The sequence below is a fragment of the Neolamprologus multifasciatus genome, chromosome 5 (assembly GCF_963576455.1).
Source record: "Neolamprologus multifasciatus chromosome 5, fNeoMul1.2, whole genome shotgun sequence".
Classification (NCBI taxonomy): Eukaryota; Metazoa; Chordata; class Actinopteri; order Cichliformes; family Cichlidae; genus Neolamprologus; species Neolamprologus multifasciatus.
The window spans coordinates 22347972-22365072 of NC_140443.1; the positions used below are offsets into that span (position 1 = coordinate 22347972).

General features: G+C 41.3%; 1 protein-coding gene across 3 annotated transcripts; it reads right to left on the reverse strand.

Moving 5' to 3' along the window:
• Nucleotides 1-261: 261 nt before the first annotated feature.
• On the reverse strand, nucleotides 262-13930 carry LOC146518646 (fidgetin-like protein 2). Of its 3 annotated transcripts, XM_085160815.1 has the most exons (3): nucleotides 13727-13928; nucleotides 12766-12998; nucleotides 262-4947 (listed from the first exon to the last, which is right to left on the reverse strand). In XM_085160815.1, the coding sequence occupies exons 2-3, from the start codon at nucleotides 12788-12790 to the stop codon at nucleotides 3800-3802; spliced, it is 1173 nt and encodes a 390-aa protein (XP_085016941.1). In that variant the 5' UTR covers nucleotides 12791-12998; nucleotides 13727-13928; the 3' UTR covers nucleotides 262-3799. The 3 variants fall into 3 exon arrangements, with proteins under 3 accessions (XP_085016941.1, XP_085016942.1, XP_085016943.1); XM_085160816.1 differs by having other exon boundaries at nucleotides 12766-13930; XM_085160817.1 differs by lacking the exons at nucleotides 12766-12998; nucleotides 13727-13928 and adding an exon at nucleotides 5106-5411.
• Nucleotides 13931-17101: the final 3171 nt, after the last annotated feature.

Below are 17101 nucleotides of genomic sequence, written 5' to 3' on the forward strand. Positions count from 1 at the left end.
ACACCCGAATCAAATAACAGAGTAAGAAAAGTCTAACGTTTCCTTAGCTGATTTTAAAAGAGAGACAGAAAGTAAACGGATGCTTTTTCCGAGCCAATACTTTCTTTAACTGTACGTCAACTTAATGTCACTTTGCCAAGAGAAAAGAGAAATATGCCACTGCCAGGCTGAAATATCACATTGAACCCAGTAAGTATATTTACTGCAGTAACCCATCAGGTCATCATCATAGCATCATTTAGTGAAAGATCAGTACATTCAAACCTTAAAACATTTTTAATTTCCACAGACAAAAAGAGAAAACTCAAATATTTTTCTTTTTCTTTTTTTGGTATAATATCTTCATTTCCATGTCACAACAGTCTCTAGTGAGGTAGACTATAACAGGTCAACAGTTTGAAACGCTGGTCTTTAAACTGGTATGTGAAATGACATGAAATAAATACTTCCATGTACAAGGTCTTCAACATGAGGTAGAAACGGTTACAGAGAATGTACAAGATACAAGAAAAGTACATGTGAATCACAAAGATAACAGTGAAGTCTGATTTTCCATCTGCGAAGGCCAACACTGACTCCACTCCCTTCACTGAATCAGAGTAACACAAAGAAAAGGCAAATGCTTCCCGCAATGTGTCTTTTGAATGCAGAGCACATTCTGTGTTGATTCACTTGTTGTAACCAAATACTTGTAAAAACCTGGGGTAAGCATAAATCATGATTTACTTAGCACCTCTTTCCTAATCTGAATTTCTTTTCTGAAGAGCCTCTACTTTTTCCCCTTAAACCGCATTCTGAGTAAGATAGTAAAAAAGCACTAAAATGTCTTTTAATTACACTGAATTTCCAATTAGTAAAATTAAAGGGGAATCCATTCACTTTAGATTTGAAGTTCAGCTTTGTAACAACCTAGACATCTCAAGCTCATGTTTCATTTGCCCTCCTGCTTCCACTTAAACAGATTTCTACTTTAAACTGCCAGTTGTGACCAATCACACCTGTTTCTATCACCGCATGTGATTGAGAACATTTCTGCCAATTTATGACACCAGAGTTTGTTGATATTACCTCTTTCACTCTGGTGGCTTGTGGCTCTATCCAGTTGGTGCTTAAGGGTCAAAACTGAAGTAGGAGTTTCCTGATTCATTCATTTAATAGGCTTTTTAAAAAATTAGAGGTTGGCACAGTTCATAAATCAGTGTCATAGCAGAGCAGCAAAGCCCCAGTGCGCTGACAGTGTTGATATTCAACTTAATTCACCTTGAAGTTAGGGCTAAATTCAAGCTGAATCAAGTGGTTTTAAAATACTGAAATGGTGACTGGATACTTTATTAAGACATTTAATAAAAATATCGCTTATACACCATATACTGTAGTGTGTGTACATCTTGATATGTGTTTATCAAGAGTGCTTTTCCTTTTCCCCACTGCTAACTACACTAACACTTGACATGCCAATATTTTCTCCACCAAAACCTACTGGAGACTTACATCTATACGTGGAAAAAAAATAGATCTAAAAACATCATTGATGTACGTATGGCATGTCTTTAAAAAAAAAATCTGAATTACATTCAACATTTCAGGCCTTGATATAAAAACCTCAAGTTTCCCGGAGCTAAGAAACCATGTAGTGTTTTGTGTGTGTGTGTGAACGCATGTACATGCATATGTGCACGTGTGCGTTCACACTATTAAAAGACCTTAAAAGTTCATTGTTTCCCTGAAGTGTCAGCCATGGCATCGTTTTTTGGGGTGGCTGTAGCTCAGGTGGCAGAGCAGGTCAGCCACTAATCAGAAGGTCGGTGGTTCGATCCCAGGCTGCCTCCTGGCTGCATCCTTGGGCAAGATACTAACCCCATGTTTGCCTACTGGTGGTGGCCAGAGGGCCCGGTGGCGCCTGTGTCCGGCAGCCTCGCCTCTGTCAGTGCGCCCCAGGGCAGCTGTGGCTACAATGTAGCTTGCCATCGCCAGTGTGTGAATGGGTGAATGACTGAATGTAGTGTAAAGCGCTTTGGGGTCCTTAAGGACTAGAAAAGCGCTATACAAATGCAGGCCATTTCATCTTGCTCCATTAAAGCTCCCCCACCGACACCCTAAGGTATCAACATACATTCGTAGTTCATCTTTTTGAGGTAACAATATTCTTCCTGAGTATTCAATAACACGATAAATCATCCTTCTGACAGGCAAAAGTAAAGAGAAAAACATATAAAGAAGTCAAATCTAACGACAAGCAGGTAAATTTTAACAAAGTATGTAGCTGAATAAAACTTTTAAGAGGCACTCGCTCAGAAGCATATATCCTCTGCTGCAATGTGCGTGCCTGTGCAGCCACACTGAAGCAATAATGAGCTTTTATGTAGCTAACCTGCACTGAGTACATTTTCCCAGTATGTACAATCATCTATGTTTTTCCATTGTACAGTCTAAGATAAAGTTGGGTTAAGGATTAGCAGAAATAGCCATACTTGATTTACCCATACTGCAACTTTATGAAGGCTAAATACATTTTCAATGGATTTTCATGAATAAAAGCTATTTAAAGTATTTCCCTACTTCAAAAAAAGAAGAAGAAAAAAAAAGAAAAACAAGACAGTTCACCTGCAAATCCAATATATGTATTTTTCCCTCTGTTGTCTAGTGCTGTTCATCAGTCTGGATTATTCAGGTGTGAGTCAACAGTTGTTAACTCTGCATTATAAATAATAGGACTAAATAGCGATGGCCTTGTGATGCTCAAAATAAACAAACAAAGAAGAAACAAACAAAAACACCTAAAAAAACAAGCATCAATGTTTTACTGTGGCCAGTTTTCAGTAGGGACTATTTTACATCTGTCTACATACACCAACCAAAAGTAGTGTGTAGCTAGCTAACACCCATCTTGCCATGGGCAGATGCATGGACCACAAGGCAAGTGCCATTTAATTCCATAATTCCAACTAAACTCTAAATTAATACATTGCAGGAAAAATACATAATTTTGATTCTGAGGTCAACTGCCTGTCAAGAAAAGAGTGGTGTCATGTATATTATGACATAATTACGCAGCATAAGCAGCTTGATATCTATAAATGAGACAAAAATGGTAAGTTGGTGAGCAATGAGAATAATTAATCAGAGGACAAGAAGTCCAGGATAGAAGATAAACATAAACATGGAGATAAAAAAAAAAAAATCTAAACAAAAGAAAAGTGAAATGAAACCTGAAAACATTCATTTCTCAAGGCCAAGCCAAGCACAAAGACTTACAGCCAGCAGTGTAGCCGGGATTGTGCTGAAGTAGTATGGCATTCTTACCACTTCAGTTATTGCTCTTTTTACTTTTTGGTCATAATGATTTTTTTATTATTAATTTTTTTTTTTGGTTTTTTGTGGTGCGATAGAGCATATTGCAGTCAAAGGCCTTTTAAATACATAACGGCCACAAACAATTACACCAACTCCAAAAACAATGTTGCAGTGCTGTTGCCACAGTAGCAGAAAAGGGAATAAATAGGATCCTGAGAGAAACAGACACGCGTACATTTAGACTGTCTTAATGATATCTATGTAGCGAATGCCTCAACCTCACTCCTAAGACTGACCTCAGCCTTACAGGGCAAAACGCCTCTGTGAATCTTTGGGAAAACATGATAAACAAAAACGTTAATGTACAGGAAACACCGGTCCTGTAGTAGGGAAATTAAATGTTTCATCGACAAATTCAATGTTATTTCCCCGAGTCTGTCAGGGTTAGGAACCCTGGGTGGTTTTTAAGGAGCAAGGGAATCCTTCAATATGCCAACCTGGTCTGTTAGTGCCCTCCAGTGGGGTCCTCAGAGTGTGCGTGAGATGCAGATATCTTCATTGGCATTCTCTGCTGCTGAGGAAAGCTGTGCTCCCCCGATACACTCTCTCCTGCTAGGCCCGATGGCGGGCTGTACTCCCCTGCCCTGACGTAAGGGGGTGATATGAGGGGCTTTCCAGATTTGAAAGACTGTGCATCTGAGGCGGGCACACTCATATCATAACCATTGCCATGCCCGTTGTCGGAAGCTTTGTTGTGACTGTTCCCGTTGCCATATTTTCTATAGCGAGATCCTTCCACCTCTGCTCCCTCTTGTTGTTCCTCTGTCATTTCAAAGGCCTTGCGTTTCAGAGGTACACCTGTCTCGAGCGTCCCTCCAAGGCTGTGAGATGGGTAGTTGTAAGTCCCCCCCACCATGGTAGGCCTAGGGGCCAGAGGGGTGGGAGCGCTAATCCCGGACGACAGGTAGGACGCACTGGGGCGGCTGTATCCCGAGGACAGGCTGGTTTGGGGGTAGCACCCTGGGGGGTAGTTGTAGACAGGTGGGCTAGGGCTGTAGTTGGACACTAAAGTAGGTGGAGCCTGCAAAGAGTGTAGAGGGGTTGGTGGGAGTGCTGCACTGGGCTGAGGGCAGTATCCTGAAGACAAGTAGGTGCTGTTGTAAGCAGGAGGGTATTCCTGAGATGATGGAGCACTGCACGAGCCAGCACCACTAAAGCCTGGCTCAGGGGCCAAATTACTGCTCACCACTGTTACACTTCCTGTAGTTGGGATCCCCACAGAGGCAGGGGCCACCTTGGTGCCAGTGAGTGCCTCAAGTCCAGGGTAACAGTCCATGCCTTGAGCCAGAGTCCAGGGCTCAGAGTCTGATTTTAAGAAAGTCCCATGCTCTGCGTAAGCTCCCGTAGCAGGGCGGTCCAGGCCTGAGTATTTCTCAGCGTAGCGCTTGAGCAGAGAAGAAGCACTAAGGGCTGATATGTCGTCACTGGCCCAAGGATAACTTGTAGGGGCGTAGCTTCGGCGAGGACCTGTAGTGTAGGGGTCATGCTTGTGGGAAGACGGTGGCGAGGTGGTGGAGGTGACGTCTAAGTGCTGTTCAGGCCACTGAGATAAAGGGGCGGCGTGCTCCGGAGACCAGTGCATCTTTAACAAACCTGACAGAAACAAGAACGAAGAAGTTATTTCACATAATCTCAGAATAATAACCCTGATCAGATAACATTTCTACACCTAGTTTATGGTATTTAGCCCTTCACAGGGATTCCAATTTCTTCTAAAGAAGACAAGATCTTATATCTGCCTTCATAATCACCTTGCAACGCTGGCTCTTTTCCACAGTTTTGTCAATGCTTAGCCCATGTCCTTCTAAACAGTCTCTACCAGGCGGAGGCCGACTGCTCTAATCTGTATGAGAAGCTGCCAACATAGCCCCCAGCCTGGTCTCCACGGCGATAAGCCTCTATCAGCCTGCACACTGCCCTCTGCCTTCGTCTCTCTCACATTGGGGCCATTGTATTTTCTCTTTGAGTCTTTTAGCCCACAAAGCCACCCCCACCAAGCGTGTGATCTAATTCGGCCCAAACCTCAGGGGTCTGCTGGACAGGGGGTGGGGGGGGGGGGGGGGGGGGGGTGGGAGGGGAGAGGGCGGGGTCACTAGCGAGAGAGACTAGCTTTTCTCCAAATTACACAGAGACTGTCCCACTAGCATCTATGGACACTGAAGTGTGTGTCATTAGTGAAGTGACTGACTGATGAGTGAAAAATGACGGATTTTTGCGCGGCATGTGTGATTACATGCGCACATTTGCACAGAGTAATCCGCTGGTTTAGTGGCTCAGGCTTTGTCTTTTTGAACTGGCATTAAGCTGACATTCCACACATAGCAGAGTATTACTAAAGTGTCCTGACCCCAGGCTTTGACCAGAGGGGCTTCCTTGCAACCACCGGACAGCTTTATTGATTTCTGATACCCGTGCATCAATATACAGTACTGGACAAACATGGTACCATCCTATGGGCACTGGCCATTTACTTGTTGTGTCACATCAAGTTATCACAGTCTAAATGTTCGAAGAAAGTCTAACGGAGATGTTGGAACGAGATAATAGTTTCTGCTGTGTAAAACCTGAACCATGAAGTAATTGCAAGAAAAATTCTAATTTTGCAAAACTGTATTTTAGTGAACATCTAACAAATTTTAAAAAATAAATTATATATCAGTTTGCATATGCAGGTTTTGATTTGTATCATGTTTGCTACATCTGACATTTCTGTGCAATATATTGCTTAAAAATGAACTTCTGGAATTTATTTAGGTTTTCACTCATGTCTGGTCTGAAACTGTCTGCAAGTGGATTATACCAGGTTGGGTCATATGTCCACACGGACCACCAGATGGGTCGCTAAACGGTCCACACGTTGATCCCTAAATTAAATGATCCTTCAGCCTAATAATCCCTCTCATCCATTCCAGGGATAGCAAGTGCTCTTGTCTGGCACAAGCTCCACCCTTGAGCTGAGAAATCCCCACGCTCCAGGGAATTCTGACCCGTCACGGTGCACAAAAACATTACAGGCTTATACACATTCAAAACAGCAAACACAGGCATCAAAACCTACCTAAACAAAATAACTTGACCTAACCCTGAGAATTATTAGTCATACACCTGTACACTAGACAGACTCATATTCTGTTTAGTTCCGAGTGTGGGTTTTTAAATAGTATTTCACAAGCCCCAAGGGAGTAGGGGTCGTCTAAGCCTCTGTGCCTGCTGTGTTGTGAATGATATTCCATATTTCTATACAATGCCAATGAATGACTCAGTCTTTCATGTCAACATCAAATCCCCCAAAATGTATCTGAAAGAGATTAAGGGATAAAAAAAAGAGCACTTGCGAGGAAGAAGCCCTTCTGACATGTTCCCGGGATGTTTGTTACTGTCATATTTTTAAGGTCATTCACATTAACAGAACCACAAGTGTGAAAAGTTTATAAATGTGTGTTGATAACTGCTCTACTGAGATCTCCACTTTGTCGTATTTGAATTCATAATCTTGATGCTCCTCGATGGTAAACTTTCAATTAGATTTTTTGGAAAAATGTGAGCAATTGCTATAGTTACCCAATAGAGACAGATATTTTGTGCTTGATTTCTTTAGCAGGTTTGCACTAGTTGAACTGACAGGAACTTAGCTGAAGAAAGCACAACTACTCGATTACATGCTAATTAGTATACTGTACTTAACGATTGCTTATTTCTTGAGCTGCTTCATCATAAGCTGCCATTTATTTTATTTTCAACATGTGAGCTCTTCATTTTCCTTTGTGTCTACTTAGAATTTACTTCACTTTGTCTTTTTTCAATTTGAACAAACTATATGTTACTTGCATGCTTAAAATATTTGATAAATCCAAAGGAAATTTACAACCAATTTCTGATTCCATGGCAGACGAACAGCTAAAAGAAACAAAAGGAGAAAAAAAAGAAATATGACCCAGTGTTTGATTTATGTCTGCATAGAAGGAGTTTATAAGAAACTGCTCACAGTAGGCTCAACACTACAAAAGCACTAGTGCAAATGGGGAGTGCAAATACATTCAGTTCAGTTTAATTCAATTCAATTTTATTTATATAGCACCAAATCACAACAATAGTCACTCAACCGCTTTATATTGTATGAGCAAGCACTTGGTGACAAGCGGAAGGAAAAACTCCCTAGGTTGTCCTTTCTCATATGTAGCACAAAGCAGGGGACAGTGTGTCATTTGTGTTCTCACATCTGAAAATACTCTGGGCGACCATGGCTCTCACTGAACAACAGCTCAGAGAGGATCCTATGATCCTATATTGGATCAGCAGAAGAGGATGGATGGATGTTTTTGCCAATCCCACTGAGAATCTGTGTCCCGCTTTGTAAAGCTTCCAGCTCAATACTGCATTTTTCTTTATTACATATAAAAACTATTAAACAAGATTACTGACATGTGTGTGAAGATAATCTGCAATGTGAGATTTTTGGCATTTTTTAAAAAAATGAAATGGCTTCATGGAATTATTCTCATATAAATTCAAAGCTGGCCAACATCAATGACATATAGTGGTGGCTATCAGTGTGGTATTCACTGATCATACTGATTGCAGGCATGTGGCAACCATTTTTCCACGTTGTCTTCAGTCTAGTTCTCTAACGACATCTCCACCACTGGCTCTATAATTTAGCCAAGGCTCATTTGAGCGCGGTGATCTACTATTTCTGGAACCTTCACCAATTCTGGCAAAAGGAATTTAAAACCTGAAGACATGGAAAGATCCCCCTGAGATGAGAAGATGAAGAGTTAACAGGTGAGTCCGTCTGTCAAGAACCAGACTGAGAAAAATACCTGAGTTAATGATGGATTAGAGCACATGAGGCTTATGGGAGCGTTAGCGCGTGTTTAAGCTAACAATCAGCTCCAAGAATTAAAGAAGCATCACTTGCAAACTCACTCTCAATCCTGGTGGTAACTTTCACAACATAACATAACACAAGTCTTTATGTTACATTTTCAAAATAACTTCATAGTTATTTTTCATTCTCATCGCTTCAAAATTTTCCAAAATAATTTCGACAATAGTCGACATATGGCAGCTACATCAGGAAAAAAAAGCATTTTTATTCATCTTTAGGCAAAAAAAAAAAAATTTGAACTTTATTTTTGAAACACATACTTTTCAAAGAGTTTGTTCCATGTCCACTTAAAGCTGGACAACATGTGTTTTGACTTTTGAATTTTGTATGGAGTGACACATAAGTGTCCAATGTAGTGGTTTATGTGCAAGTATGCCATCAACACTGACACAAATACAAGAAAACAGCCTTTGAATAACTGTCCACTGTAGTGACCACAATGTGCGAAAGGGTTAATGAGTATATTTCATTGCTTATTTATATATTCTGTATTTATATAGGTGTATATATTTGCTATATTTATGCATATTCTCTTTTTACCGTTTATTTTTTACTCTAACTTCTTACTATGCAAATTTCTGTCGGTGTTCTACTACTGGAAACAGAATTTCTTTAAGTAATCTTCAGGAAAAGTTCTCCATTCTTCTTGCAGGACATTCAAAGCTTCTCTACATCAGGGCCTGTAAAAATACTTATGCCTAAATCTTATGCCTGACTCTGCCAGACTCTTTTATCTTTGATATTTGTAGGTTTAACTAAAGAAATTGGAACAATGATGTGTTTTTTATGGCAGGTTGCTTGTAACAAAGTGACTATAGATAGAATTTAAAATCAGTTCTTGAAGTTGTTTAATGAGTATAGACACAACACTGGTTCATTCCTTGAGTTTGGTGCCTTTTTATGACCGAACGATTCATAGGTCAGTGTTAAGTGCCTAAACAAACAAAGAAACATTCCTCTGAAAATGGTCAGGCCCAAGGACTGGACTGAGAATGAGTGAAAAAGCAGCCCATGTCCAAAGAAAAACTTTACAAAACCTCCAGAAAGCCTGAAGAGCTTTTGCTCAAGCCCACTTTGAAAATGTCATGAAAGTCTGGCTCATGTCGATACACAGACTAGATCTACTTTATAATATTAATATTCCTGATAATAAGCTGGCTAGAACATTTCTGAGATGACTCAAAAACAGGAAAACAAAGTTAACTGCTATGCATGCAGGAAACGCTGACTCTTATGTTCAAAGGTGCATGTAACCAGAAATCTTTTGCAAACTGAAAGCGCTAAATTGCTGTTACTATGACACCACCCTCGAGTCCTGTGTTTACATGTCTTTGCAATAAGAGACAATGAAACTGACTGAAAGCAGGAAGTCAAGTCAAGTCACACAAAAAAGCACTAACCCTCAAACCCTATGCTTGTGTACTACATGAACTCAGAGTTCACTACACAGAAAAATGTGCCTTGCATCAGTGTGTAATCATGTGTGCTGTGTGTTTAAAGACAGCCAAAGACAAACGCATAAGGTGATTCTAATCTGAGACAGATGAGTGCTTAAAGTGTATAGAAACGCATCTATGCACAGTTAAAATGTAACTTGTTCTCTCACCTGCTTTGAGTGGTCACTAAGACTGGATGCCTTTAAACTCCAGCTGCATTGATTTATTGAATAAATGGTTCCCAGCCATCAACAACCACCACCAGAACCAGTTTCAGTGCTCTAAATTGGATGTGACTATTATAATGACTTGTACATTTTGAAAACTCTGGCAAAACTGCTTGAATTTTTCTTCTCTGCAATTCTGCAACTCATGGATAGTTTCTGTGTGTCAGTGGAGGCTAGCTTGACTCCCAGTCCACCGCATGGTCAGTATGAGTAATTAGGGGTTAATTAGATGGAAGTATATGTGGGGGAAGGGGCTAGCTGAAATGAGATTTAGGGGGTTGTGAGGAATAAGAGATGGGTGACTGGATGGAGAGTGGACACAAAAATCATCCTTCTGCAGCTGTAGGGTCTCTGTAAGTGCTTTCAGTCCACACACAATAAACAAAGACACCCCCTGAAGACGGAAAATTCAAAATACACACACACAAAAATACACACACACAAGCTGCAGCAAACTACAGTCTTATATTGTGTTTTTTCCATGGAGGGTTCAGCTTCAGCTGGCCAACACGCAGATGGACTCTCGGTCATTGGTTGAGTCAAGCTGCTGGAATGTCAGGAATCTAACCTGAGATCTATTTACAAAGCACATATCCTTTCCATGCACTCAGCACGCCTTGTCTATTCCCAGGCTAAAGGAAGCGAGGGAGAAAACACAAAGAGAGAACGTGATTCTTTACTGTGCTGACAAATGACCTTGTAGCCTGTTTGCACATTACTGGGTGATTTGTATTAGTTAGAAGTTGATTCACGCCACTGCCAAGATCAATACACATCAGAGGAGAAACGGTATACGAGTTTACAAGGAGAATGTCACGCCAGCTGAGATGAACAATGAAATACGCGCACTTTACCCATATATCCCTGTGTTTCAAGCTAACGGTATAAATTAGTGTTATAGCCCTGTGAGCACTGACCAAGAAAAAAAAACTGGGTGTGCAGTCAGTGGGAAGGAGAAGACCCTCCCTCCCTCTCTCTTCCTTTTATTTCCCCTTCCCCCTTTTCTCCAGGCCTGCACACTACACCAGGCCGTGCTGCTGTCAGCCAATCAAATACTGTACCAGGTCTGATTCAGACTTTAAACATCCCTAACCTGAAAGCTATTTGAAAGCCCCAAAGCCAAATGAGAAGATCAAACTATGCCAACCACAGGGTTTGACACAGTTTGATCTCTGAAGAGATCACAGCTGGTTTAAGCTTGATCATTTGAATCCTCCGTTCCCTCTCATTTAATTTCTCTTTTCTCTCACTCGCATTTTGTTCATTCTTCCTATCCCTCCTGCTATCTGCGCAATAGCAAAGACCAGACTCTGTGTCCCAGCCTGTGTGGTCAGTTTCCCTTCCCCCACTCCTCTAAGCTCACACACTCACATGTGGCAGAGGTTGGCCTGGCCCCTCTTTGCTTATTGTGTCCACTCATATATCAGGCTGCAGCTGACCAGTCCCTCCTTCTACATCTTCTCCATCTGTCCTTCACTTTGCTCTTTCTCTGTCGTTTTCCCCACCGGCGCCGCACATCTACACTATAACACCTAATAAGGAGCCGCGGCTTGTTACACTTTCTTTTAACAAGCTTTCGCAATTATTAAGCAGGGCTGATGCATGCATGTGGAGGCAGAGGGTGATGTTTATGCGCCCCACTACAACAGCACTAATGAGAGGCTGTTGACACCAGGTTACTAACGATCTGGCTTTCATTCACAGAACTGCTTCACCCTGGTAACGGGCGGCTAAAACGCACTAACGCCGCTCATCACTCTCACATTATCATCATTAAGGACAAACAATCGCAGTCACCCGCACCTTAACGAGCTGTGATTGTTTCCTTATTTGTGTTTGGGAATTGATCTGAAATTTGTCAGTGTGTGTGACACGTGACTGGAGGTGGTGTGGTTGGGAGTAAAAAAATAAAATGCCAGAATGTGAGCGTGTTTAGTTTCTATGAGTAGAAAACTGACACACTGCTGTGAGTTGCTTTTGAGGAAGGAATGTGACACGTAGATGTTACCAGAGCTTCTTTCTACACAGACAGCCCCATCGTTGTGCCTCGCGAGACGTCAGAGACAAAGTATCGTGACATTTTGCTGTTTGTTAGCTGCTGCTTCTCTGTGCAGTTGCTTTAGAATACACAAAACATCCAGCAGTAAATCCCTGTTGCATTATTCAAATCAGGTTAGTGTTGTAATCCTGTTAAAGCTGGTCCTGATCAATAAGCCGGTCAGTCAATACAGGTATATTTAACAGTCTAGATAGGAACCTCGTGTAATCAGTACACATATGAGTAAAGGAGGGGCTATTCTGTGACATGTTTACATGATCTGAATATATTTTTGCTTTTACATATTTAAGTAACAAACAAGTATTTTGTGGAAATGCCTTCCAAATGTGTCAACTCTTTACCACGTGTGGTAAAAATACAACTGGAGTTTATTCAGATTGTACATGTGTACTGCCCTAAACCTGAGACCTAAAGCTTGTTCAAGCACACATTCATTCTGCAAAATATGTGTGGCGTTTCTAAAAAGACAAACATCTGCTGTCTGTTTGGTCTCAAAAAACAGTGTCTGAACACTTTCTGTGAAATTCCTCAATGCAAAGCCTGGAGACTCAGCTGTTAAAGGCATCAGGGTATGTGCCTTCTCAACATGACTGCTCAAGAGATCCCCCTCCCTTCACCCCAGCAATTCGCTTCTCACTGCATATCCACAGGAGATGAGTTCTGGACAAAAGAGGGGCCTGAAGAAGAATGTGTACAGGAAAACAGACTCAAGCAGAACTGGAGCATGGTATGCACGTACAACATGACGCATTCATTCAATCAGTGTCTCCCAAATGCAAACCAAAAAAATTAAAAACTTACTGTATGGGGTGACAGGACTGAGCATTCTGCAGCCCTGGTCCCAGGTGAAGAGGAGAGGACCAGGTCCACTTGGTGCTAGTGAGGGCCCAGCTGCATGCTTCAGGGTCTTCCTGGGTTATGGCTGTTGCTTCTGCTGCTTTTGGCTGTATGGCTGCTGGTAAGGCTAGTGAGTGGCCTCCTGTACTGCTCCATGGTTCATCTCATAGTTCAACACCACTCTGACACATTGCCACCTGAAGAGTGCAAACAAGTCAGTGTCAGAGCCAGCAGACACCTTGTCCTGGTTTAATTGCTGTCGCTTGATTCTAAGAGATTTTATGAAAATAATGATAATTAAAAATAAAAGTCATGCTTACTCGCTTACACCGTAGAGCAATATTAATATTCCTTTATTTTACTGCAAACCTTTTAACAAAAAAAAGTAAAATATTTGGTGTCATGTAAGCTATTATTGAGCGGCAATGAGCTTTGCATGTATTTTCATTGCGCTTGCTTTTCTGGTTCTTTCCTTAGCTGTGCGCACAGACACAAGCGCACAAGAGAGACTGAAAGTCGAACACTGACACATTTACCCTGTGACTATAAGACGGCAAAGCACGGTTTTCATTATAAAACTGCAAACCAACAGAGGAAAGAGAACTCCATGCTGCCCTCTCTAATGCTGAATAGTTCAAGGAAATTTAGGGCAAAAAAATCCAAAGTGCGTCCAAAGTGCACGCACTTAAAGCAGGCACCAAACAGTCGACACAGGAGGCCAGCTAATTAGACTTTAATACATATAAAGACAAGGGGAAAAGATGGTAGATAAATTGAAGTAAACTAAGTAAAAACGAAAATGACGACATTTACCGTAAGGAAAAGGACCGAAATGTGCAGGGAGCAGCGGAAACATTGTCATTACTGCTGAAGGGAAACCAAAATCGTTTTTTTTTTTCTAATAAGTGAGTAAATGGTTACAGACCTGACCATGCCTGGATTTGCCCGATGAGTGTTTCAGTTTGGGAAGTAATCCACTACTCCACAAATTGTAACAGAAGGTCTCTCTCCCTCTCTCTCTGCGTATGTGTGCATATGTGTGTGTGTATGTGTGTGTCAGTGTGTTTGAGCCTCTTCTGGGATCCTATCCTTTTCTCCTACACTCCCTCGCTCGCCCTCCAGCTCGCCCCCTCCCCGCCCTCGCTCTCCCTCGCCTGGTGACAACAGAGCAGCGCACGTATCCCCTCCCCCAAGCACGCCACCCCTCCCCCTCCGTCTCCCTTCTCTTTTGTTAAAACTATTTCAGCAGGAAGGGAGAGAGAGGGAAAAAGTGACCAATCATGCAGTGTCAGAGAAGAGCCTATTTCCCCCCCTGCGGTGTGTGTGCATGCGTCTATGTGTGTCTCTGCCTGAGTGCACATGTACCATTTCTGCACGTGCGGATTTGGAGGATTGATAAGACTTGCATGGGTGGCTGCATGCTTTTGGTTTCAAACCTTCAGTGTGATGAATGTGCATGTTGGGACACATGCAGATGTGCAAAAAATTTTGAGTTTTCTCCTTCACTGATCACATGAGAAGTTCAGTTATTGCCAATGACTTTTATTGATCTGGTACATTGATCTTAGTGTTGTTTGTAAGGTGGGGGCTGAAATGGTCAGGTCAGTATTACCTAATTCCTCTGGCACACCATCCCCCCACTATACACAAATACACACATTCACACAGTAGCCTGCACACATGCATGGACGGCAGCAAACGACCTCCACATTGGCCTCAAACCTTTGGCCAAGAAGTGAGTTAGTTTCTTCAACTGTAATTTATCAATATGGTTATAATGTGCAGACACAGTTTTGTTTGTAATATTGTCTCACTGAACACTCTCCACTCATGGTATGGTGTTGGAAAACCCTCTAAAACCCTGCAGGGCTTACCCCTTCTCTTTTGGTTGTGAGGCAGTAACCACATGAGCAATGTGACATGTGGGAGATGCACTTCAGAGGATGGCCATACACTGGACAAACTTACTTTAACCTTTTTAGAGCATAATCCCAAAACAAAACAGTTTCCCTTCAGTAACACTTTATATTAAGGTTCTTGCAATAGGTAATAAGGTGCTCACAGTCACAGAACTAGTTTCAGTATGATGACTAAAACTGAAGTGAGACTGATGGATCTCAGCACTGTTACAACAAAGATGGTCAAGTCAGACCTTCAGACCAAAGTCAGGATCATATATCACATATCACTGCAACAAGGGAATTTGATCCATTTATTTCTGTACTTAAAAAAAACCCAACAACTAATATGGCTGTGAATAGGTAATTAGTGAAAAACAACAACTATGGGTTGTATTTGTGGGCTTATGCGGCTAAATTCAGTTTCATTTGTTGTATATTGAACTCCTACATTTACGATTTTCCCCTTTCTGTCCGTGATGCTCAGGAATGCTATTAATCATAAATGGTGGACCCCAAAGCATGAGATCAGGACTGAGATGTGTTGTTCTTCTCATTCTTTCTATTGATAAACTTTTTGCTTATTTTACTTTATTCCAATGCAAACTTTCTTTTGTATCCATAGTCAAAATAGCAGTAATATAAATAATAAATACTTTACAATGCATGTATTAACTAGGTGTGCCCCTATTAACACTCAGCTATGCTTTTTTGCAGTGGCTTGAGTTAAAGTAACAGTGTTTTACTAATTTTTTAATAAACACATTCCTATACAGTTAGAAATCATTTCCATGGCTCTGTCCTCTGGAGCACTACATAATGTTAAGAAAAGACAATATACAAATTAATACAAAGAAAATCCCTTAAAAAAGATTAAATTAGGCCTGAGTGTCCTGGTCCAAATCATGCTTTGAAGAGCTCAGACTCACTTATAAACAGCTTATGACTTATTAATTACTGCTTATTACAAGGATCTTGTTTTAAGTATTACCTTTCCTTCTCATTATAGCAACTGTAGAAAGGCATGGTGTATTGGGTTAAAATGTTGCTAGTGATAGGAGTGGAGATACAGGCTTTTCACTGCCTGACTCAGAGCAGTAATTGCTAGTGCTGCATTGCTGACAGACACTGAAAAAAGGCCATGCTGTTATTTTACAGGTCAGGAAACAATACATCTAAAAAATTCCAGTTGTGCAGTTCTTTTCCTTACAGAAACTGTTTGATACATTTTCACTGTAGTGTAACAAACCCAAGATACTGCCTCTAATTAGATCCAGAAAACATCTACATTTAGCCACACAACCTAAAGCAGGCTGTGAGGAAAAGCAGGAGGGACAAAGAGCAAAAAGTGTGCTAATGACAGCTGAACACAATGGCTATCAGCAAGTTTGAGAAAACATTTACTTTTGGAAACAAAGGAGAGAAAAGTCCCCATATAACTGGGGTGCACAATGTACACAGTAGACAGATTTCCACTCACACGCGTAACAGCCATTCTGGAAATTATTGGTAACTCTAACCCAGAGCTGCTTTGCTCCTGTGGGTGGGATAGGTCACATGATAGCACCCTAGAGAAGCTCAGCTGTTTGCCGCTCTAATTCTGTCTCTAGCAGCTGAGCACTGACCCACTGCTCCAGTGAACTGTCCCAGCAATTAAAATTGCGTTTGTGTATGTGCGTGTGTTTGTGTGGATGAAAATGCTGTAGGAGTTTATGGAGTTAACGGTGAAAAAAACGCGCAGCCATAATTGGCCCACTTGTTGTTAAATGTGTACCTTCAAAAGGCTTAATCCCTGCCAGCCTACGCGTGTTCGCAAATGATTTGAAGGGTGAATTATGAGACAATGAGAGAGAGAAAGGGCAAAACAGGAACAGGAAATCTTTGGAAAAAGAACAGGAAATGTGCGTATTGTGGTCTCCCACACAGAAGACGTCAATGTCAGTTCAGTACAGTGCTTGAAGCTGAACGTTCTTGATTCTGACAAATCCCACAAAAAAAGGTCAAATCCCAACAGCAAATTGATCTACTAATAAATGCTGCCTGCATAGCTAAAGATTATATAGCTTACTGTTAGATATTAGTAAAACACATCAATGAGCCTTTTAAAACTGGTAAGATGTTCTGTTAAAACGAACATGGCCTGGCCTGTAGTTTATTTTAGTCATTTGCACCTACATCACCCTGCTGACATGAGTACAGACCAGGACACAGTAGGCTTCATGATAAACAGATAAACTCTATGAAGGAAATGTTTGAGATGAAAGTACAGGTTTTCAGCTTTAATTCAAGGGTGTGACACGTACTGCAAGAACCCCTTTACTTTCATACCCTAATTTTCAGAGATCCTGTTTCCTTGTTATTTCATGGCAAATCAAGCAGATAGAAGATCTGGGGTTAATTCC